The sequence below is a fragment of the Coenobita brevimanus genome, chromosome 50, assembly GCF_032717465.1.
Source record: "Coenobita brevimanus isolate Jiangsu-jjx chromosome 50, ASM3271746v2, whole genome shotgun sequence".
NCBI classification, from domain to species: Eukaryota; Metazoa; Arthropoda; class Malacostraca; order Decapoda; family Coenobitidae; genus Coenobita; species Coenobita brevimanus.
In genome coordinates this window covers 44,354,587-44,379,586 of record NC_137003.1, presented here as the reverse complement: position 1 = coordinate 44,379,586, position 25,000 = coordinate 44,354,587, and the positions used below count along the sequence as shown (strand labels likewise).

General features: G+C 44.0%; 1 protein-coding gene across 1 annotated transcript in view; it reads left to right on the top strand.

Annotated features, from left to right (window-relative positions):
* LOC145399768 (G-protein coupled receptor 54-like) overlaps nucleotides 1–25,000 on the top strand; it is a 100,178-nt gene that overhangs the window by 64,053 nt on the left and 11,125 nt on the right. The window contains exons 2-5 of the mRNA XM_080272317.1: nucleotides 3,624–3,745; nucleotides 11,844–11,967; nucleotides 14,037–14,245; nucleotides 17,414–17,489. Coding sequence (XP_080128443.1) covers nucleotides 3,624–3,745; nucleotides 11,844–11,967; nucleotides 14,037–14,245; nucleotides 17,414–17,489 — 531 coding nt within the window. The remainder of the gene's footprint in view (nucleotides 1–3,623; nucleotides 3,746–11,843; nucleotides 11,968–14,036; nucleotides 14,246–17,413; nucleotides 17,490–25,000) is intronic.

Genomic DNA, 25,000 nt, shown 5'->3' with positions numbered 1-25,000 from the left:
CTCCGTCTATCTAGCAATCTCTATCTATCCATCTATCTATCCATCCAACTATCTACTTCTACTCCTCACATTTTCCGCGACTTTATAAATTCAACTATTTTCTTCCTAGGACAGACAAAAATAATTAGAGTTTCTGTTCTCTATAAACCCGCCCGTTCTCAATCTTTTATTTCATTTTTGTAATTTTTGGCGGACTTAATCAAAATATACGTTAATTTTTTTGGTCGTCATATTTGCACAATTATTACATCTTTTTTTTCTTTGGTGCGACGTAATTTTTCATTGACATTTTAAATAATTTCTTCGTTTTTCAATTTTGTCGATAATTTTGTAGGCTGCACTACTGAATGAGTGAGTTTTTTTTTTTTTTTTATGGACTAGCTCTCCTTTTTCGTGGCTCTTGGTTTACTTGGAACACAGTGGACTGAAGGCTGAAATTGCCCTCCTTCTGCAGTCCACCATCCTGTTTTTTTCCTTTTTTGCGATGAGGGGAGGGGGGGGGAGTGCCTGGCGAAAGGAACTAAAGGGCATTTTTATAACCAGGCAGTGGAGCCACCTGGGTACATCGGTGCCACCACGTGAAGGCTCCGGAACCAGGGAGAATCAAACCCAATACCTTCCAGATGCAAGAGGGGTTAAAATCGTGTACTCATTTTTACCTTCGCTTCATTGGTTCGCGATTTCACCCCAAGCATTATTCGCTCTTTATCATGTTTGGTGGGGTAGAGGGGGAAGGGGAGGGTGGGGAAAGGGAAAGTGCGAGGAGGGAGGGATAGGAAGGGTGGGTGGAGAAGGGGTAGGGGGAAAGAAGGAAGGATGGGGAAAGAAGGGATGAGGAAGAGAAAATGAGGGGTAGTGGAAGGGGAAAATGGGATGTGGGGAAAGGGAAGGAAGGATGGGTAGAGAAGAGGTGGGAGAAGGGGAAAACAGGGGTAGGGGAAGGGGACAGAGGAGCAAGGGAAGGGGAAACAGGGTATGGAGATGAGGTAAGTGGAGACGGCAGTGAAGGGAAGGGGAAAGAGAGGTGAAGCAAGAGGAAAAGGGGGTAAATGGAGACGGTGGAGAGGGGAAAGAGTGTGGGAAGGGGAAGGACGGGTGAAGGGGGAGCAGGTAAGGAGAGGGTGCCCATAATTCGCTCGTCTGGGAGCTGGAGTAGATGCATACGCCGCGTCTGTGTTGTGTTCCTGCGATTTACACGAGTGTGGCCTGCAACTCTATACCTTTTCTAGGTGTGTGTGTGTGTGTGTGTGTGTGTGTGTGTGTTTAATTCACCGGGTCGGTCAGGATCACTTGATGGTCGTGATCGTCAGCATTTTACCCTCCCGGAAGGGAGCTGAGAGCTCAATAGTCCGATCTAAGGGCAAGGCTGTGACCTTCACACACCCACACACCCATCCCCTTGCTTAAGGGGGACAGTAACCACCCACTTCGTCAGTGAAACTTTTCGCAACCTGAGCGAGGCGCGAACTCCCGTCTACCAGATGGCAAGCGAGAACGTTACCACTGCACCAGCGAGCGGTGTGTGTGTGTGTGTGTGTGTGTGTGTGTGTGTGTGTGGCGAGAGTGATAGTAGGGGAGAAGGGGAGGGGAGGGGTATGGTTAAGAAAAGATGGAGGACAAGGATAAGAGGGAAAGAAGGAGTGGGAGGGGTGAGGGTGAGGGAGAGAAGAAAGGGAAGGGATGAGGGGTACTCGTGGGGATGAGGCAAAGGTAAATGGGGAATGTGTGGGGAGAGAGGAAGGGGAATGTGTGGGGAGAGAGGAAGGGTAGGAGTGGGGAGGGGTGTGTGCCAAGTGTAGAGGTAGGGTGGAGGGAAGGGTAGGGAGGAAGGGTAGGAGTGGGGAGGGGTGTGTGCCAAGTGTGGAGGTAGGGTGGAGGGAAGGGTTGGGAGGGGGTATGAGGTACAAAGCGAAGGGTGTGGATGAGGGGTGTGAGAGTGTGGATGGGGGATATGGTAGGGAGCTAGGGGGAATGGTAAGGGGTGAGAGGCACGGAGGGGGAGAAAGGGTAGGTAGGAGTGGGGAATATGGGATAGGAAGGGGGGATGGGAGAGGGGTGAGGGAAGGGTAGGTATGGGAGTGGCGAGTAGGGAGTAGGGAGAGAAGACAGGAATGAAACAGTGGGTGCGGATAGGTAAGGCTGGTGTCACACTCTGCGGCGGCGCCGTTGCGGCTCGACGATAACACACACAAACAAATGAGAGGCGTCACACTACTGCGGTGGCGCCGCATCCGCCGTACAAAGCCGCATCATGCTGCGGCGGCGCCGCAGCGCCGCGACGCCGCATCACGCCGGTTGTGAGGACAAAACACACACAGTTTAATGCACGTGGTCACACTATCCGGCCACGCCGCACGGTGCTCTGCTGCTACTACTCCTGTGTTGTGTTTACGCGATGTTTGACGTGGATAAATTTATTCAATGCATACAGGAAAGGCCAGCAATTTGGGAGAAGAGTGAAGCAGAATACTCCAATAAAAACTGTAAAGAAAAATCATGGACTGAAGTAGGGGAATTGATGTACGAGAACTGGCTTGATTTAGAGTCAGCAGAAAGGAATGAGAAAGGTAAAATATTTTTTTTTCTTTGTATTTCCTATAAAAAGTAACATTATTTATTATGTACTTACGTTTAATACATACTGTGCTATTTAAAGTACTAAAATTATTTAGCAGACATATCCTTCCTAATATTCCAAATAAATTTCCATGCTAAATAAGTATCATAATTACTAATCTTTAATACTGAAATGCTAATACTTGATGTATGTATATATGTATATTTATATAACTGTGGTACATTAATCACCATCCACAAAACACATTATAGCCTAGTACATATGTCTACGACGTGTTGGCTCTTTCAGTAACCCCTCTGCCTCTAGTGCACAAACAGTCAGTTTAGACAACATGATTAACCTATCCACGCTGGCTGCTGGGGGTAAACTGTGCGGTTTGGCCGCACAGTGTGACGTGGTACAAGCCATGCGGCGGCCGTATAGTGTGACACCGGCCTAATGGGGGAAGGGAAAGGGAGGGGAGAGGAGGTGGGGGAGAGGGGAAGGGGAGGGGACAGGAGGCCGGGGAGTGGATGGGGAGGGGGACAGATAAAAAATGGTGTTGTTTCTCTAATATCATTGCCACTGTTAATGTTGGCGTTATTGTTATTACTGCCGGTGTTATTATTGGCGTACTTCCTGTTGTTAATGTTATTGGTGTCCATATCTGTATTAACTTTGTCGTATTACTATTGTTACCATTATTATTATTATTATTATTATTATTGTTGTTGCTGTTGTTTTGTTGTTGTTGTTATTATTATTATTGCTGGTATTATTGATTTATTACTTATGCTCCTCTGTCTGTCTGTCTCGTATTTATTAGTTCCCTCTTCCCTCTCTCACTCTTTCTCATTTTCCCTCTCATTCCCACACTAACATTCACTTCCCAGCGCGTGGACACACACACACACACACACACACACACACACACACACACACACACACACACACACACACACACACACACACACACACACACACACACACACACACACACACACACACACACACACACACACACACACACACACACACTCACTTACTCCCACTCTCTCTTCCCCAGATCGCCCGGCTGTTCTCCTACTCCTGGACCATGGGCTTCGTTATGTGTAAACTCATCTACTACATGCAGGCCGTCTCAACAGTGTGCTCAGTGCTCACCCTCACTGTCATGAGCTTGGAGAGGTGAGTCGGGATGGGGGTCAAGCGGTGGTGGGAGTGGGGGCATGCAATACTTGGGGAGAGGTCATGCAATGTTAGAGAGTGGGCAGTACCAGGAGTGAGATCATGCGGTGCTAAGAGTCAGGTCATGCAGTGGCGGAAATGGGGTCATGCAATGCTAGGAGCGAGATCATGCAGTGTTAAGAGTAAGGTCATGCAATGCTAGAGAGTGGCTTCATGCAGTGTTAGATCTAAAATACTAGTGTCATGCAATGCTAGGCGTAGGATATCCAGGTTTGATGTAGGTGGGAGTGGGGTCATGCACTGTCTATGAGTCTAGGTAAGGCCGGAATCATGCAGTACTGGGAGTGAGGTCATGGAGTGCTGTACGAATCTAAGTGGGAGTTTGGTCATGCAGAGGTAAGTGAATCTACGTGAGAGTGTGATCAGGCATGTATGTAAATGAATGAGGTCATGCAGTGATGTGTTTATTTAGGTGGCGGTATGGTCGCTACAAAACATCTCTCCTAAGCTAAATGAATCCTGTGGCGATAACAAGAATGAAATATCAGGCATTCAGACTAACTATCTATCTATTTATCTATCCATCTACGTATCTCTATGCCTACCTACCTACCTACTTTCTTAGCTATCCTTCTACCTGTCTATTTATCTATATATCCATCCACTCAGCCACCTGCCTATCTACTTATCCATCCATCCATCTACCTACCTACCTCTATCAATTTATCCAACTTTCTCTCTCTCTCTCTCTATCTATCTATCTCTCTCTCTCTCTCTCTCTCTCTCTCTCTCTCTCTCTCTAAATTACTGTCTACTTATCTGGTGGTGTGAAGGACCTGTGCATGTTACGTTCAGTGGCGCGTATTAATCCATGCATTTTTACTGTGGGTAGTTGATGATAACATTAGCAGCTTTCTTTCTCTCTCTCTCTCTCTCTCTCACACACACACACACACACACACACAAAACCAAAACTCTCATTCACCACGACATTTAGATTTACATTTTTCATGCCAGAATGTGTAAATTTATGTTTCTATTTTCCATTTAAATCTGACTCGTTAGACACTACACCTCCCTCTACTAAGCATTTCAATTTCCCTCCACTAAATATTTCTTGCGTGTCATTTCCCGACTGATTTATAGAAGGTTAATTAAAGCAACGCTGTGATTACGAAGTTTAAGAACAACAACATTACATGCGTTCATTTCTCTAAATAGACATGACTGCAGACTAAAACTTCAGGCATTCTAAAAAAAAAAAAAAAAATGAACTGACCTTTTTCTGTCTGTCCGTCTGACTCTCTCTCTCTCTCTCTCTCTCTCAGTTCGTGCTGCGACTTTAGAGGTGATTAAAGAGGCAAGTGCGTTAGGGCGAGATAATCTGCACGCAACCTCCCGCTAAAAAGCACCTTCATCACGCGAAGTGTGATGACGGTAAATTCATGATACTATTTGGATAATGACTTTCCGTTTTCTGTTGCTGTTACACGTTTCTAGACTATCTTAAAACGGGACCATTGTTTTGTATTATTACTGTTACCTTCAGACGATTTTACTCAGCTTATGAAAATCCCCCTAGTTGTGAGGAGGCTAATGAAGGGTATGTCTAACCCTCCCAGGTCCAAAAATCCATCTTCCGCTGAATAAAATCGCCAGGAGATAGCAAAAAAGGAAATGCAGGGTGGTTCAAAAATAGCGCTCCACGTGGCAGTATCACTTGTGTTGCGGACAAGGCTCAGTCGGTAGGTGTGGGCGTGACTGTGTCACTTGGAGTCGGAAATGAATAAATGATGAATGGTAGATTCTGATAACACTGACTGTGCCGCCTCCACATCACATGAGAAATCCCCCGGCGGAGTGGGAATAGTGAAGTATGGTATGGTGTGGTATGGAGGGATGTGGTGTGATAACTTGGTGTTGAAGAATGTCATGTGGTGTGGAGAGATGTGGTGTGATGATTTGGTGAGGAAGAAATGTCGTGTGGTGTGACTGTTTGATGTTGAAGAACGTGGTATGGTGTACAGGGATGTGGTGTGGTGCTGAAGTATGGTATGATGGTATTATACAATGTGGTAGCATAAGAGGCAGATGGACACAAGGCTGCACATTTTATCTTGAAATATAAACTAAAACAAATTATCTAAACGTTTTTAAGATAATGCTGGAGAGTAAAAGGCCTTAAATCCTGTTTTCAATCTTACAATTTAGCAACAGTAATAATTTCAGGATGTATTACGTCGTTGATACCAGAAATAAATGTGTTAATAACTTTTCTCGGCAGGTGTTGCATTAAGCTTAACATTTATTGCAAAGACACGTCAATTATTGCATTATTTGGGACACCATCTCTGAAACCCTCCCTTACAATCCATGCTTCGCTCATTATTATTTTGTATTCTCAAATGACAAATTTATGTTACCTTTTCTTTAGCTTAGTTGATGGCCCAGTGTAGTCTGACAATAAAAAAATAACTATACCCTTTTCACTCTAGCTTGGTCCAGATTTTCGTCCATTTGCAGCTTATTTCGGGTGGTTCAGTGGAAGACAGACAATACTCTAGCTCTGTATCCTTTCCTCTGCACTTCTTCGTGGTTAGCATCATATAACACTGTAGTCTCTTGCAATATCTCATTATTTAAGATGGACAGATGGCAATTTTAGGCCAAGTTAGGGTAAAAGGAGTACAGTAACAAAGGAGCCTCATTCCTACTTCATTACTTAAGCTCGTCGAATTTCACGCAGCCACAATTATTAAGCATTGGAATTGTGACAATGGTTCAGTCCCGTCAGATGAAAACAAACCGAGTGTACTTAATCATCATCACTTGCTTTTACCACTACAGCCATTTTCATCACCACCATCTCGCAAGTCCTACCTCAAAATGTCTTGTTCCCGCCACTACAACCAATTCCACCACCATCATCACTCCTCGTTACCATCCCTAGCTTTCACCATTACCACCATTAACACCACCTCTATGTCTCAGGGCCTCCATTAAGACCCATTATTCCCACCATTACCATCTCCACCAACTTTCAAGTCCTCATTACATTTCTTTTTTCCTACCATTCACACCACCACCCTCCCGCAGTCCCACCACTACTGCTATCGCCATCATTACCATGTTCATCAACACCATACTTGACATAACCATCCTGCCAGTTCTTCATTACCATTCTTCGTTATCGTTGCTACCACCATTACCACCACCAACATTTCTAGTTGCCTCCAACATCTACATCTTTCATTCCCACTAGCACCACCATTGCCTCCAACACTATCTCGCTCAAGTTCCCCAATACCCCCCCCCTCTCTCTCTCTTTCTCTCTCTCTCTCTCTTCAAGGCACCCATTACAGCCAATTATTCCTGCCATTACCACCAGCCACCCTCCTGCATCCCACCGCTGCCACCATTGTATATCCCTTCATCAATGCCATCTATTGGATGTGATCGCAAGTGGCAGCCGCGTTAGGTACACATCCCGCTGGTTTCCGATCTCATTACTTCGTTATCAGCGCCTCAGCGGCAGGATATGCAGGCGACAGGGGACTTGACAATCCCATTCTTAGCGGGTATTGGCTTGGGCTGGGAGGCGACAGTCTGCGCTCAACAGAAAGTTAACACATTCTCTAAATCTTGACTGAAATATATGCTTTGCTATACTAATGAACAGTAATTAGTTAAGCTGGAGGTACAGTTTGCCGTCAGTAGTTAGTTTACACAGTCTCAAAATCGTGCCAGAGTTATGTAATGATGCTTTCCTTAAGTAATCAAGAGTATGCCATGTAATTAAATGGGATGCAACCTCTTTGCATTAGCTGATGAGTCCTGCAGCTGTACAGGGATTAATGATTGTGACTACACGTGGAATTACAGTAAATTAATGGGGCATAGGGTATTGTTGCTCTGCTCACCCCTTCAGGCCGACGACGCATTTCAGATTTATTTTTTCCCCTCTACCAGACGATCTGGTGTAGATCTGGGCGGACCCTCAACACCTTTTCCTAAGCGAATTATTTTGTTTATTACACATCACTGTTCTCTTCTGTTACTTAAATCCTTTTAATATCGCCCTACTTTGGATAAATACAAAAGGATGTTAACCCGCCATATCCAAAAATAAATCGCTACGGATGAGGTATTGGGGAGCTTCCTAAACCAACGAGCATACGTGTCCAAGTCTATTATACACTGGTTCTACTTTAACTTGGCCCAAATTTTCGTCCCTTTGCAGCTTATTTCACGTAGCTCTGAGGCGGAAAAATACAATGCTAGCGCTCTATGTATTTCCCACGGCACTTCTTCGTGACTAGCATCATAATCTAGTGTCAGTCTATGGAGAATATTAGGACAAATTAGAGTAAAATGCACATAGTTCAGAATAAAATCGCCCGGGGTAGAGAGAGAGAGAGAGAGAGAGAGAGAGAGAGAGGCTCACAGGCAGAACGTGTCCATCAGCAGTTCATTTCAGTCTAATTCAGTCTTACCCTTTCAGTACGATGACGTCTTCAGCTTTCAACCCTTATTATCCTCAGACGACTTTGTTACTCTGTTCGGCGCCCCGGGCTCTCTCTCGGTCTCTCTCTCTCTCTCTCTCTCTCTCTCTCTCTCTCCTTTGCCGTACTTAAGAGGCTTTTTATCAGACTTTGTACAAAATTTTAAAGTGGAAGAATTCTGTATCAATTTATCTATTTTCTATCTATCTATCTATCTATCTACCTAGCTACTTATCTACCTACCTACCTACCATTCTATCTACCTGCCTATCCTCCATTAACTCGCTTCACTGCAGGATGTCTCCCTTGACTAATAATAATAATAATAATAATAATAATAATAATAATAATAATCCAACATTAGCATGACTGGAATGAATGGCGCATCGGACTGAAAGGGTTAATGGCTTACTATTTCCTTAAGACTTAGGTCCGGAGGAAAAGGAGGAGGGAGGAGGAGGGAAAGAGGAAGAGGGAGAGGAGAAATGAGATAATGGGATGAGGATGGAGGCACTGAGGGAATAATGGGATGGCATGGGACAAAGAAGGAGATAAAGAGTGAGCGGGATTAGGCGGTGAGAAAGTGGGGTGAGAGAGAGAGAGAGAGAGAGAGAGAGAGAGAGAGAGAGAGAGAGAGAGAGAGAGAGAGAGAGAGAGAGAGAGAGAGAGAGAGAGAGAGAGAGATTAAAAGCGCTCCTCTTTTACGTCACAACCAAAACAATGACTGACATGAAAACACAATAAAAAGAAAAGAAAATGAAAAAAGAAAAACTACTCAGCAGACCGGACAGTCCTTGATGGAAAATTTCAAAAGACAGACATACAATTAGGTGTAAAAATTATGAAAACAGATCTATAGTCCTTTCACTTTAAGATGGCCCTGATTTTCATTATTTATTTATTTTTTGTCGGGTAGCTCAGAGGAAGAAACACATAGTCTACAGGTCGATACTCTTTCCAAAGCACTTCTTCGTGACTAGCATCGTCTCTTGTTACAGCTGAAGGATTGAGAGAAAGAGCATATATAAGCCAAGTTTGAGTGAAAAGGGGATAGTTTTTGAGAAAGATGAGGAAAATGTGGACAATAGCGTAACATTTTTAGACCTCTCTGTGCGGCCCCGTCAGTAAGTCCCTCCCTAAAGATCTCCGTTGGTTTTAGTGACGCGCCCCATAATACGACTCTGATGGTCCCGCATCGTTCTGGGACTTAGGTACTGGTTCGTAATCCCGTATTCTCGGCGGATGAGGAAGCTCCCTAACACTTCTTCCGTACCAACTTATTTTTTTGGATAAGGTCTGCTAATATCGTTTTGTATGTTATTTATTCAGAGTATAGTGTCATTAGAATGATTAAGTAAGAAGGAAGAGGACGGCAAGGTGTACTAAGCAAAATTAATCACTGATGAAGAGGTGTTTGGGAACTTCCTTAACAGATGGGCTTTCGTTTCACCAATTTTTATGTTTGGAGGTTGTAAATAAAAATAATGCGCCATCCCTTCCTCCCTCCCTCCCTCACCTCCCCCCCCCTCTCTCTCTCTAAATTAATCCTTCTTATCTCAAAATTAATTCTTCCTAAACTGAGAGAGAGAGAGAGAGAGAGAGAGAGAGAGAGAGAGAGAGAGAGAGAGAGAGAGAGAGAGAGAGAGAGAGAGAGAGAGAGAGATTCCTACACGACGAAAATTTAAGATATAGGAATAAGATGCTGTTGAAGGAATTATTAAGGAGACACAATTATAAGACATCGTAAAGGAGCTACTGTTCCTTTTTTTTTCTTCTATACATAACGCTACTCAGGGAACTCGACTGGTCATCTTGTCCAAAATATCGGGATTGAAAGCCTAACCCGGGACCCCTACGCTCCTGACAGGGCAAGAAATGACTGAAGGAAGGCTAGGTAGATGGATAGATAGACAGACAGAAAGACAGATAGGCTAGTTATAGATGGATAGATAGACAGACAGAAAGACAGATAGGCTAGTTATAGATGGATAGATAGACAGACAGAAAGACAGATAGGCTAGTTATAGATGGATAGATAGACAGACAGAAAGACAGATAGGCTAGTTATAGATGGATAGATAGACAGACAGAAAGACAGATAGGCTAGTTATAGATGGATAGACAGACAGACAGAAAGACAGATAGGCTAGTTATAGATGGATTAACAGATAGGAAAACTGACAGACAGACAACCACACAGATACAGAGATAATAAGATAAACAGGCGCATGAAGAAAGAGAATGACAGACAACCAGACAGAATGACAGATCAATAGACAGAAACACAGATAGAACTATAGACAACAAGGGAATAAACGTGGGCAGTTGTAGAGGATAAACACTGCGTATATGGCAAGTGTAAGAAATTCGTGTTAGTTTAGATCAATTCAAGGTTCCATTGTGGTTAGGAGATCCAATTATAATTTTTCTCCTCTCTCTCTCTCTCTCTCTCTCTCTCTCTCTCTCTCTCTCTCTTTCTCCCTCCCCCCCTCTCTCTCTTTCTCTCTCTCTCTCTCTCTCTCATTCATGCTCGCAAATTTTCAGATCTTCTCACTTACTGAAGGTAACACAAACCCACCCACCCATCCACCCTCTCTCTCTCTCTCTCTCTCTCTCTCTCTAATTGCAATATTTATCACCCCTCCTTTGTGCCTTCCTCTCTCATTATGCTCCCACAAATTTTTTCCTTGCCAATTTTTTCCTGCCTTGATCTCATTTTCCTTTTTTCTTCGCTTTTTTTTTATGTCAATTGTTCCTCGCTATTTTCCTTTTATTTTTACATTTAGATTCTTCCTTTTATCATTCCGTTTTACTTTCACTTGGCTCACTTTTCCATCTATCTGTTATTTCTCCTCTTTGCCTACTCCCTTTTCCTTCCATCTACTCCCTCTTCTCTCCATCTACCCCCTTTTCCCTCCATATACCCCCTTTCCCTTCATCTACTCCCTTTTCCTTCCAACTACTCCCTTTTCCCTCCATCTATTCCCTTTTCCCTCCATCTGCCCTCTTTTCCCTCCATCTGCCCTCTTTTCCCTCTATCTACACCCTTTTCCCTCTATCTACTCCCTTTTCCCTCTATCTACACCCTTTTCCCTCTATCTACACCCTTTTCCCTCTATCTACTCCCTTTTCCCTCTATCTACTCCCTTTTCCCTCCATCTCCCCCATTTCCTTCCATCTACTCTCTTTTCCCTCCATCTACTCCCTTCTCCCCCAACTACTCCTCTTTCACCCATTTTCTCTCTTTCATAACCCCATTTCCTGTCTTTTCCATTACCGTACTTCATTTTCTCTCTTCCATTCTCTTTCTCTTCCATAACCCTATTTTCTCTTCTATTCTCTCTCTCTCTTTCTCTCTCTCTCTCTCTCTCTCTCTTCCACAACCTTATTTTCTCTCTTCCATAACCCCATACCCCATCCTCTAATACCCTCCTTCTCTCTCTTTCATTACCCCATTTCCTCCAACCCTCCCCTTCCTCTCTTCCATAGCCTCAATTTACCATCTGCATCACCCCATTCTCTCCTCCACCACCCCATTTTTCCCTTACCCATCGCCCCATTATCCCCCATTGACCCCCATTATTTCTCCCTCACAGGTGCTACGCGATCTTGTACCCCATGAAGGCCATTTACGTGTGCAGCATCAGCAAGGCGAAGAAGGCTGCTTGCTTCATCTGGGTCTTGTCCTTCCTTCTGGCGTCACCTACACTCGTTGCGCAGGTACTGAGGAGTGTGGATGGGGTGTGGAGGGGTGCTGAAAGGTGTGGATGAGGTGTGGAGGAGTATGGAGGAATGTGGATGGGTGTGGATGGGGTGTGGAGGGGTGCTGGAGGGTGTGGATGGGGTGTGGAGGAGTGTGGATGGGATGTGAAGGGGTGCTGAATGGTGTGGATGGGGTGTGGAGGGGTCCTGAAGAGTGTGGATGAGGTGTGGAGGGATGCTGAAGGGTTTGGATGGGGTGTGAAGTGCTCAAGGGTGTGGATGAGGTGTGGAGGAGAGTGAAGGAATGTGGAAGGGGTGTGGAGCAGTGTAAAGGGGTGTAGATGGTTGTGGCAAGGTGTGGATGGGGTGTAGCCGGGTGTGGATGGGGTGTAGCCGGGTGTGGATGGGGTGTAGCAGGGTGTGAATGGGTGTGGATGCGTATGGAAAGATGTTTATGGAGTGTGGAAGGCTGTGAACAAGTGTGGATAGGGTGTAGACAGTGTGGATGGGTGTGGGTAGGAGGAAATGACGTTTAGAAGTACAAGGTATGTGGAAGTAGAGGAAAAAAAGTGTGGATGGATATGGAGGTAGGTGTGAATAGAAGTGATAAGAAAACAGTAAGATTTGTAATGATATGGAAGAACGTGGTAATATGTAAAGCTTGGGGTACATGGATGGTGTGGAAGGCCGTGGAAGAAAATGGAAGAGGTGTGGAAGGGCATGGAGGGACGTGGAGGTGTGGAGTGTGATGTAGAGGGGCATGGAGGGACGTGGAGGTGTGGAGTGTGATGTGGAGGGACGTGGAGGCGTGGAGTGTGATGTGGATGGGTGTGGAAGGAAAGGGGAGAAAAGCGGAGTAATGTGGAAGAGTTACTAAAAATACAGAGAGGAGGGGAATAAAGGAAAACCAGAAAAAATACAAGCCACCTTAAAAAAGCCACTCTCCAAATTTGCCAACAAAGCCAACACTTGAGCCTCTCCTCTGCCAACCTCACGATCCCTAACATCAGTCGGATAAGCTGTAAGCCTTCCGGTTATATGAGGCCTCCCGGTTATACGATGCCTTCCGGTTATACGATGCCTTCCGGTTATACGATGCCTCCCGGTTATATGATGCCTTCCGGTTATATGATGCCTCCCGGTTATATGATGCTTTCAGGTTATATGATCCCTTCTGGTTAAACAGCATCTTTACTTTTACCGCACGATTCCGAAATACGAGAAACGCCAGGCAAATCGGCGTCCCGGAAAATCCAGTGTATTAAATTTCATCCACGGGAAAATCGAATGTATTTTTGGATTCGATTCGTTTTTTATGTTTATCCGGGTAATTTAATTTTGCCTGTTCGGTCATTTCACGATTTTGCGCCATACTCGTATATTTGTGTGGATTCTGTGTGGGAATGGGATATTTTTGGTGTGTGTGTGTGTGTGTGTGTGTGTGTGTGTGTGTGTGTGTGTGTGTGTGTGTGTGTGTGTGTGTGTGTTGTTATATGACAAATATGGTGAAATAGAGTTACAGGTAGGGTGAGAATTCCGAAATGACACACACACACAAACAAACCCCCCCCAACCCCCAACCCCCCACACGCAGTGTACTTAATACAGCTGGAATGAATAACAAAGCTGGTTCTCTTCCGGCACACAGCACATATGCTCAGCAGGTACACTGGGTCACAAAAGTATCGGTGCACAACATGCGTGAAACATTTGGCACCACAGAACGAAGGTCACTGAAATATGAGTATCCGACCTACCACACGTTGGTAGCCCTGATGTCGGGAGGTGTTATATATCGCCAGGTAGCAATATCCTCTTGCAAACATGTAGCAAATGTAATGTTTATATAGACAGACACTGATGATACACAATGAGATGTTGGTAATGTCAGTAGCTGTTTGAACCCTGTCGGCAGGCATCGCACCCCTTGTGCACCGATACGTTTGTGATCCATAGTCCACACAGTTTGTAAGTATAAGATACTGGTACACACATAGGTACACATGGAGGTGAGGTAACGGGTGGCATAGTACTGGTGTGTACGGGACTGGTGGAGGCAACAGGTACACATGATGGTACACACACAGGTACACATGGAGGTGGGGTACCGGGTGACAGCGTACTGGTGTGTACGGGACTGGGAGAGGCCACAGGTCTGGCGCACATACGAGACCTTCATGTTGGTCCTGGTGCTGGTCCTGCCTGCCTCCGTCATGGCAGCCGCCTACACGGCCATCTGTGGCGCCGTTATTACCACTGTGGCGCAGCGGAGAGCAATTACTGGCAAAGGACAGATGTGAGTATTATGATGGCACACTGGTGCTTCATGCAGCAGACCTTTATGCTGATTCTGAGTTAACAGTTGGCATGATTGTTGTACTGCACCAGCCATTACAGTCGCGGGGTAGATGTAAGTGGCAAATGGCACGGTTATCCCTCTGTAGCAGTTAATCATCAGCACAGTGGCATGACAGGTATGGGGCAGGTGTGAGGAATGGCACAGTGCCTATGTTTACTGTATGTCTCTGTATAAGTCAGACATAAAACAACGCTACGGTGGCAGAGCTGCGTGGCGTCACAGGCAAGGGGCTGATGGGGGCTTTGGCACAAAGCTTGTTGAGACAAGTTATCTCCGTATATGAACCAACCAACCAACCAAACATCCAACCAATGAATGAACCAACCAGTCAGTAAACCAACACACCAATCAACCAATTACCCAACCATGCAACCAACTAATCAGTCAACCACCCACCCACCCATCCACACACCAACCAAGCAACCAACCAATCAATGATTCAACCTGCCAGCCAACCAAACAATCAACCAGCCACCCACCCAACCATGCAACCAACCAGTCAGTTAGACATCGTCTCAGTGGAAATGATTTGCATCACCAACCAAGGGTCTGACGGTGATGTCACAGTGTGTGAATTTCTGTGTGTCTGTATCATCAAGTCAGTCATCATTACGGTGGCAAAGCAGCGTGATATAGTCGGCAAGGAACAAGGTGAGCAGTGAAACAGTAGGTATAGTTAGCCTGAGTCTCAGACAGCAAATCTGTCTGGTACATGAACTAGTTTATTTACTCCAATCAACAGTCAGAAAGGGAGTCAGTAAGTTTAGTCACCAGATATCTAACCATCAATGTAGCTTATTAGTTCATTATTCATTTACTTAATCGTCATTCAGCCAACCAGTCAGCCAGTCAACCAATCGGTCAATCAGTAATTCTGTCAGACGAACCATATAAATCATATAATAATATTATTACAATGTAAATTTGCCTTTTCCCCGTTTAACCTTTCCATTTCTCTTTTCTTTTCAGTAAATTGCTTTATCTCCTGTGTCTGTCTGTTTATGTCTTACGAGCATGATATTCTCTTTCCAAATGTATTCCTATTTTCTTTTCCGACCAAGCTAATTGAATACACTGGTAGTAGCAATAAATTAACTAAAAAGGTCACCGTAATGAAAGCTTATATCTGTATACCCGAAAGTTCACGTTATATATGCATTTTAAAAAATCTAAAGTATGTACGAACCTTGACCAGTACATTTCCCAACACCCCTCCAGTCCCTACTCCTGTATCTCACCATCCCCCCTCCAATAACCCCCAGTACCTTGCAATCACCCCTCACCTTCCCCCCTCCAATAACCCCCAGTACCTTGTAATCACCCCTCACCTCCCCGTACCTTGCAATCACCCCCACTCCCCCGTACCCTGCAATCAACTCCGCACCCCGTAACTTGCAATCACCCCTACTTCCCCGTACCCCACAATCAACTCCGCACCCCCTACCTTGTAATCACCCCCACCTCCGTACCTTGCAATCATTTCCGCATCCCATACCTTGCAATCAATCCCACTCCCTCGTACCTTGCAATCACCCCCACCCCGTACTTTGCAATCATCCCTCACTTCCCCTTCACCTCACCAGCGCCCTCTCGCTCCTCACACCTCTCCGCAGCCCCCCAGCCCCTCTCACTGGCACGGCTTGGAAATGATTTAGTCTGGATTCTGTATTTCGCGAGAGGGGTCATTTGCCGAGTCTCGTTTGATTTAGTTCCTGTACACTTCACTAACGCAAAACCTCCCGCTGACGCTTAGCATTTTATTACTTTAGGTGTTGGGGATTCTAGTTACAGCACGGTACTTTAGAAGGCTCTGCAGTACCTCTTCTTTGCCTCCTTATTCCTTTATTTCGCGCGTCCATTTTTCTCTGCCTGCTTTCCACCGCCTTTCTTTGTCACTAACATCATATTCTAGTGTTAATCTATTGCCACAACTCAGCATTCAAGACTGAGATATGGCAATTTTAGGCCAAGTTAGAGGAGAAATGGGTATACTACTCAAAGAGGTAAAAAATTGTTTTCTTTATAATCTACCCTTGTGGTTTTTACTGGGGTCTTTACCAAAATATTGCCAAAAATTGCTCATTAAAAAAAAAAAAAACGTAGAACTAAGCCATTTGTATATTCATAGGGGTAACATTCAATTCGATAATTAAAACGATAATGGCAACTGAAAAACATTGATTAGAGCTTCATAATTAGGGTCTAAAATTTGATTGCGTTACCCGTTCATTAAGAAAGAAAAGAACAGGACAATACTAATTCGATGAGACCTGGAAAGCAGAGATATTTTTCCTTAGCCAACAGTGTATTAATTTACATATCCGTGACCCTCTGTTTAAATCCTGTCTCTGTGTCTCTGTCTGCGTCTCTATCTCCCTTCCATTTCGTCCCTGTTTTTTATATTTTTTCTCCTTTTATCTGTTATTCCATTCTTTTGCATCTTATTTGTGTGTGTGTGTGTGTGTGTGTGTGTGTGTGTGTGTGTGTGTGTGTGTGTGTGTGTGTGTGTGTGTGTGTGTGTGTGTGTGTGTTTTAATTTTTCTTATCTACTCTAGTGTTTTTGTTACTGCCATTTACTTTACTGATAAATCTCTTTTTTTCCAGATTGTTTCTTCACAGTTTCTTTTAAGTCTCTCTCTCTCTCTCTCTCTCTCTCTCCTCACACACACACACACACACACACACACACACACGGAACAACTGGCTGTCAGGTCACCGTAAGAGCAATCTGTCGCACCTGTCCATTTTTACACCTGCCAACTCGAGAGACCAAGTGGGAAGAAAAAGACAGGAAGTGAAGGAAGGACTGGAATGGAGATTGGGACTGGAAGAGAGGTTAGGACTAGAATGAAGGTTAGGACTGGAATGGGGGTTAGGACTGGAATGAAAGGTTAGGACTGGAAAGGAGGTTAGGACTGGAATATGGAGTTAGGACTGGAACTGGGGTTAAATTTGCAAGTGGTTAGAAATGGAATGATGGTTAGGATCAGATTAGTGGTTAGGAGCGTCTGTCTATCTGTCACTATCCAACTAACTGCTCTCAACCCCACCCTTATCTTCCCTCATATCTCTCTCCTCTCTAACCCCCCCCCTTCTCTCCTCCAGGGTGGGGGTAGCTGAGCCCCAGTTGGGAGTGGGGCCCCCTCCTCCGGACCCCTACCAAGATAAGACCATCAAACAGGTACGAATTCTTATCTACTAGTATTTTTAGAAGTATCTTTAGGGGTATCTGTTTTCATATAGGGTGGTCCATATATAACCCTCCTCTCACACTCCGAATCTCGTGTGTTGCGGGGACGGCTCAATCAGTGTCTATCCAGCATCGTTTATCTGCCTCCTACCCCCGCTGTCACACCCACGCCCACACCAACAGACTGAGCCGTGATGCGCTATAAACGGATTAACCTGTATATTTTTCTGTTCAAAAGTACTGCAGTAATTTCCCCAATCAATCTCTTATCTTTTGTTAGGCTTTTTTAAATCTCTTTTTATCTCTTAAGGTATAGTCGTATATTTTTAAATCTATGTCTATTAGGCGTAATTTATTCTGTTTATTTGCTAACGGGGGTGATTTTTTCCTTAATAATATCAAGGTTGTATCTGTAATGTGTGTGTGTGTCAGTGAGAGAGAGAGAGAGAGAGAGAGAGAGAGAGAGAGAGAGAGAGAGAGAGAGAGAGAGAGAGAGAGAGAGAGAAGGATGAAGGTGAACGAAACCCTTAAGTGACTATGCTATTTTGTTCCAAAGTTCTAACGCTATTCACCTCCTTCCAGAACAAAAATTTCTTCCCCTCCCTGAACAATCTCAGTACATTTTCCCCCACAATATTTTTTTTTCACCTTTTTTTTTAAACCATTAAAATTTTTTCTCAAGACCTTTCGACATTTCCTTCCTTGCCCTTCTCAGTCGCGTAAACTGCTTCGTTGTAAATATTGCTCAATGTAAATATTTTTTTTTTTACTTTTTTTTCTCATTCTTTCTGCTGAGGTATTTTACATTTTACTCCTGTCACCCCCAGAAGGTTTTATAATTTATTTATTATTTCTTTGGGGAGATATGTTATTGTGAAGGGGTTAATGGAGGCTGCATCTCACATCTTTTTTTCGAAAAATTTATCCCAAGATGTGTAAACAAGTTGGGAAATTGGGAGATTTAAAATAAAAACCACCTCCAAATTACGGGGTAAACCAAGAATCTGACCTTCTCACTTCTCTAAATAGACAGATAAAGAAACAGATAGATAAACAGATAAACAAATAATTGGTATGTAAACAAACAAGCTAAGAATGAAGTTCAATCAAGTACGTCCAATGTCACCTGCCCCCCCTCCCCCCAAAAAAAAAGATAATAATGCATTACCTGACACGCCCCGCCTTGCATTTCGAGCTTTAACGGAGTAGTATTTAGGCCATAATTAAGGCAACATATCCGGCACCATTGCAGGGAATTTAGTATGCAATTCCCTTAGACATACTGGATCATATTTCCCGGTATACTAGATGAGCATTAATCCTTTTTTAGTATGAGACGTCTACCGTATGATGAATAAATTTGTCTGGCGGTAAAGCGAGCGCACGCACGCACGCACGCACGCACACACACACACACACACACACACACACACACACACACACACACACACACACACACACACACACACACACACACACACACACACACACACACACACACACACACTGCTAGACATCAAAACACTGGCTAGGTGAAGACAATCGCTTGGTTGTAGCGAGAATGTACGAGAAATTCACTGAACGGGTTATTTACGAGGAGAAATATGTTGATAATAAAGAAATGATTACGTCCATGCTTGAGGAACGACATCCAATCATTGTCAATAATGATGTTAAATTCCTGATAATTTGTCTTCCTAGAGTTAATGACATTCTTGTAGATGGCTTTTTTATTGTGATCACTATAATTGAGGTGACATGTGCCTGCTTCGATGACAACTATACTCTCATTACTCTAACTTGGCTTAAAATTGCCTTCTCTATATATATTATGCTGAATTTTAACTAGAGCCTAAAACTACAGTAAGGTGCTAGTCACAAAGAAGTGCTATAGGAAGGATGTTGAGCCGTACTACTGTCTTATTCTGCCATAGAGCAACGGGAAATGAGCTCTTGAAAAGGATGAAAATCTGGGCCAAGTTAAGGTGACAGGAGTGCAGTGTCAATTTCCTTCCCCAGCCTCTCTTTATTGGCAAGACTTTCTAACACATCGAAAACATGATCAAAGTATCTATCTATCTATCTCTTGATTTATCTATCTGTCGTTTTATCTATCTGTTTGTTTGTTTGTCTGTCTATACGATCTATCTCCTGTCTGACTTCCAAACTTTTTCCTTCGACGTGAAATATGTATTTGTGTATGAGAGGAGTTGTGTGTGTGTGTGTGTGTGTGTGTGTGTGTGTGTGTGTGTGTGTGTGTGTGTGTGTATTTACTACGTATGTAAATTTGTGTGCCTGTTTCTGTGTACGTTCTATGTACACACACACACACACACACACACACACACACACAAATAAATAAATACATAAATAACATGTATTTTTATGTGTTTATTTTTGTATGCTTTGTGATATTTACCTTTTCTTCATTTCATTTTCTATTTTCCTGTCCCCCCACCCTCTCTCTCTCTCTCTCTCCCTCTCTCTCTCTCATTCTTAATTTCCCTCACATCCTTCGTCTTCTTCCAAATCCCCTCCTACTCCCTCCCGTCCCACCTCATTCTCCTCTTATCAATTTTCCACTATCTAACTCTCTTCTTTTTCCTCCTTCCCTCCCTCCACGCCATTCTTCCCTCACTTCCTCTCCTTTTTCTCTCCACCTTCCCTCTCTCATTTCTCATCCCTCACTCTCTTATTACCATTCGCTCTTCCCCTCCCTCATCCCCTGTCTTCTTTTCCTCCTTCGCCCTTCCACTCTCTTTTCCTCCGCCTTTTCCATCCATTTCGCCTTCTCTCCCATCCCTTCTTTGTCTTCTCTCTCTCTCTCTCTCTCTCTCTCTCTCTCTCTCTCTCTCTCTCTCTCCCTCTCTCTCTCTCTCGTTTCCTCGTTCCCCTTCTGTTTCCTTCTGTCTCCTCACCCACACTCTTCACCCTCTCACCATCCTTCCTCTCCTTTCCCGTTCACTCCCACCCTTTCTGTCTTTTTCCCGCCTCCTCCTCCTCCTCCTCCTCCTCCTCTCCCTCTCCGTCCTTTTAACAGCCGCCATCTCTCTCCTGTCGGTGAAAGGGCCAAGGAAAATTGTGTTCTAAAGCTATGGGGCCTCCAAGGGACCCCAGAAGACACGCTTAATAGGAATAGAGGGAGCCCCGTTCACAAGCAAGAAGGGGACACTCACAATTCTAAATTTTTCTGACGAAGGGGCAGGAGAGGGACGCCTTCTCGCGGTGGCACAGATATACACGGTCTGCTCGGCTGCCTGGTTATATACAAATGTCCCTCAACGCCTTCCCGATCCCCCGAAAGGAGAACGGTGGACTGCAGAAGGGAATCTTAAGAGTGCGGTTCGCCGGGTTCACGTTAACAAAAGACTGGGGTTGCAACTACTATTACTACTACTACTACTATTACTACCAAAGGACATAATTTCCTCCAGTTCGAAAAGTTAGTCCCACGCTCAGGAAAGTCGTCACCGTATATTGATGTTTTTTTTTTTCATGGACAAAAAGACACTCAAAAATAAAATCGGGCCCCCAAGGACTTTTTTTTTTTTTTTTTTTTTTTTTACAATAACAGAAAAGAGGAGGGAAAATAAAACAGAGAAATGTGTGATGGAGGATCAGATTCTTCGTTTCTTTCTTTCTTCCTCCTTTTCTACTGTATGGCGGGCAGTATGTGTTTGATAATCTATAGTCAGTTTATTTTTACGGAACCAGGGCTCTGTCGCAAAAACGGGAAAAGTGAAGAAAAAACAAAAGAATAATGAAAAACAGAAAAAGAAAAAAGTATGAAAACGAGAAAAAAGCAGGAAAAACATAAAAATATCGGAAAAATCAGCATATGTCAATGAATCAAAACTGCAACAAAATAAATAAATATAGACAAAATATAAACAAAATAAATCACAGTTGTTTACACCACTCCAAACAGCCTATATAAGTGCTGTTTGGATTTTGAACCAGTGTGCAGTAATCGTCAAATTGCCCAGTAATTGATCAAACACTTTATAATTGTCATTTTTTAAGGACTTTGATTACCGTAAAATTAACAGCGATTGCGAAATGTATGTGGAGGGGGTAATGATGTGTATGTTTCAGAGGAAGATTGTGTGTGTGTGTGTGTGTGTGTGTGTGTGTGTGTGTGTGTGTGTGTGTGTGTGTGTGTGTGTGTATCTAACAAAGTGTATTTCCGTCGCATCATTTCTCCCCCTGAACCGCCCTTTCACTCAGGATATTACCTGTGTGAATATCCGTGTAAATCAACTGGCGTCATCTAAGTATATTGCATCTCGAATTTCGCAAACATTTAATTTCCGCCAGCGCTAAGTCTCCGCTTCCCTTCTTTCGCTCAAGTTTTTATCACAGTTATATTAAGTTTTCATGTATGTTCATTTCGTCTTGTTCATGGATTTCTTTATTTAATACCACAATTCTTTCAAAACACTGAAGGTCGTAGGCAGGGGGAAAATGCATTAAAGAAAACGTTCATGTGCATAAATTCAAGGGGCAACTATGTTATAGAAATGTACAGCATATTACACACAAAAAAAAAAAAATGAAAAAAATTATATTCTCGTTCACAAGCGATCCTTGGGTAGCAAGAGAGAGAGAGAGAGAGAGAGAGAGAGAGAGAGAGAGAGAGAGAGAGAGAGAGATACGATGCTATTTTTTCCCTTCATAATTCAGAGATAAAAAAAGAAAATAAGTGAGGTCAGGCGACATCGGGAACATGATAAAATGAGGTCATGATTAGATAACAATTCGTTCTTTTGCTGATCGACTGACTTTTTTTATATCTATTCCGTCTTCTATCTATATTGTTCTCTTGTGGCCGTATGTTCCTGTCTCTCCCTGTCTTTACCGACCTATATTTGTCTGTCTGTCTATCTGTCTGTTTGTCTGCCTACCTTTGTCTGTCTCTCTCTCTGTTTACTATGATAATTGTCTAAATGTCTTTCCCAGTCCGTCTCTCTACCTACTTAGCTGTATTTCAGTAGGTCTGTCTCTTTCTGTCTATCCATATCTTTCTTTGCCTCATTAGCCTTATCTCTGTTCACTTATTCTTCATCTATCCATCCATCTATCTATCTATTACCTGACGCCGCGTCCTGTGAGGGGTGGCCTCAACAAAAAGACCCCAACCAGGCGTTTCTATCCCTACTAAAGAACGACCCCTCTTCTCTGCCTAGTTCTTGGTCTCCTTCTCCTTTCTTCTTCGTACCAGAACAACTCCATCTACCAACACTAGCCTCCATCGCTACCACAGCTACCAAACAACCACTACCCAAACCCCCACCAACATCCCCACCACAACAACTATCATATTTGCCAAAATTTCGCCACTACCGCTACCACAGTCTCTACCAACATTCATGGCTACCACAACTACCATAATCACCAACATTCCCGCTATTAACTCTACCACCATTCCTATCAAAATTCAAGGCTATCACAACTATCTCAATCATCACTAACGCTACCACCATCCCTACTAATATTCAAGGCCACCACAACTACCACAATCACCACTAACGCAACCACCACAGCTACCACAAATACGGCACTGAGGAGAGAGAGAGAGAGAGAGAGAGAGAGAGAGAGAGTCACCGAAATTCCAGGGAGTGCCAAAATGAGCAAATCTAAAACTTTTTTCACGACTCGATCTCTGTCAACACCCGCTCACTACCCTCGGCGTCGGGTCCTGCACGCGCCTTCTGATATTCGTTAACCAGTGTAATATCGCGTGGAACGTTATTGCCAGTATTACCAGCATATATTCTGTTTCGTGCCATGATGCATTTCGCATTTCTCTTGTAATATTCTGCAAAAATAATGTGGGTGCTCATTAACTCTCTCTTGCTTCCTTCTTCCTTTTTGGTTTCCTTTGAAGGGTATTCCTCTCTCTCTCTCTCTCTCTCTCTCTCTCTCTCTCTCTTCTATAATGTAAGAGCAAATATCTCATAAACCACTGGAAAACATATTATTGACAGGAGAGAGAGAGAGAGAGAGAGAGAGAGAGAGAGAGAGAGAGAGAGAGAGAGAGAGAGAATCTTACCCAATTACCCGTTTTCTTTGATCTCAGCGTGGTGGGTAAACAGGCATAGAAAATCCCTCTCCCATTCTCTCTCTCTCTCTCTCTCTCTCTCTCTCTCTCTCTCTCTATTTCATTCACCAAAAAGCTGTTACATTTCCTGGTCTATATACACATAAATATGCACGGAAAATGTGAGCTAGTTTTAAAAGACAGTGTGAAAAATGGGGGCTAGTTTTAAAGGATAGTGTGCAAATGTAGGCTAGTTTTAAGGGACTGTGTTAACAAAGTGAGCTAGTTTTAGAGGATAATGTGAAAAATGTGAGATAGTTTTAAAGGATAGTGTGAAAAGTGAGAGCCAGTTTTATAGGACAGCGTGAAAAATGTGAACTAGCTTTATTACGTCCTTAGGCACGGTGGGGAGGCGAGTAGGAGTGCTTGGATAATGATGATAAAACCCCCTCCCCCCCCCTCTCTCTCTCTCTCTCCTTACCTCTTGTTTTTTTTTCCTCCCCTCCTATACTTCTCCCCTTCCTTCCATCGGCTCCCCTCCCTACCTTTATCCTCTCCCTTCTCTCCTCTCCTCCTCTTCCTCCTCCATTCTCTCCCCTTCCGTCGCTCCTCCCTGAATTCCTCTCTTTCTCCTCTTCTATCTACATTTCTCCCCGCCCCTCTTCCTTCTCCCTCCCTCTTTCCTCTCCCTCTCTCTTTCCTCTTCTTCCCTCTTTCCTCTCTCTTTCCTCTTCCTCCCTCTTTCCTCTCCCTCCCTCTTTCCTCTCCCTCTCTCTTTCCTCTTCCTCCCTCTTTCCTCTCCCTCCCTCTTTCCTCTCCCTCTCTCTTTCCTCTTCCTCCTTCTTTCCTCTCCCTCCTTCTTTCCTCTCCCTCCCTCTTTCCTCTCCCTCTCTCTTTCCTCTTCCTCCCTCTTTCCTCTCCCTCTCTCTTTCCTCTTCCTCCCTCTTTCCTCTCCCTCCCTCTTTCCTCTTCCTCCCTCTTTCCTTTTGCTCCCTCTTTCCTCTCCGTTCTCTCCATTCTCATCCCTCTTTTTTCTTCAGTTTCCTCCCTTCTTTCCATCTATTCTCTCCTCTCATCTCTCACTCTTTCCTCTTCCCTCCCTCCCCCTCCCGCCCACAAAGCAAACACCTCCCCCCTCGTGACGTCACCGCCAAACATACCTCAATCACGGTGCATGTTTTCAACCCACACACACACACACACACACACACACACACACACACACACACACACACACACACACACACACACACACACACACACACACACACACACACACACACACCTACGCATGGTCAAGGGCAATGTATAAAAAAGTTTGGGAAAATATATATATAGACAGATAGATAGATGATAGATATAGATAGATAAACAGACACAGACATATATAGGTAGAAAGATAGATAAACAGACTGAGTGACTGACTGATAGATAAAGATGTAGACAGACACACAGACAGACA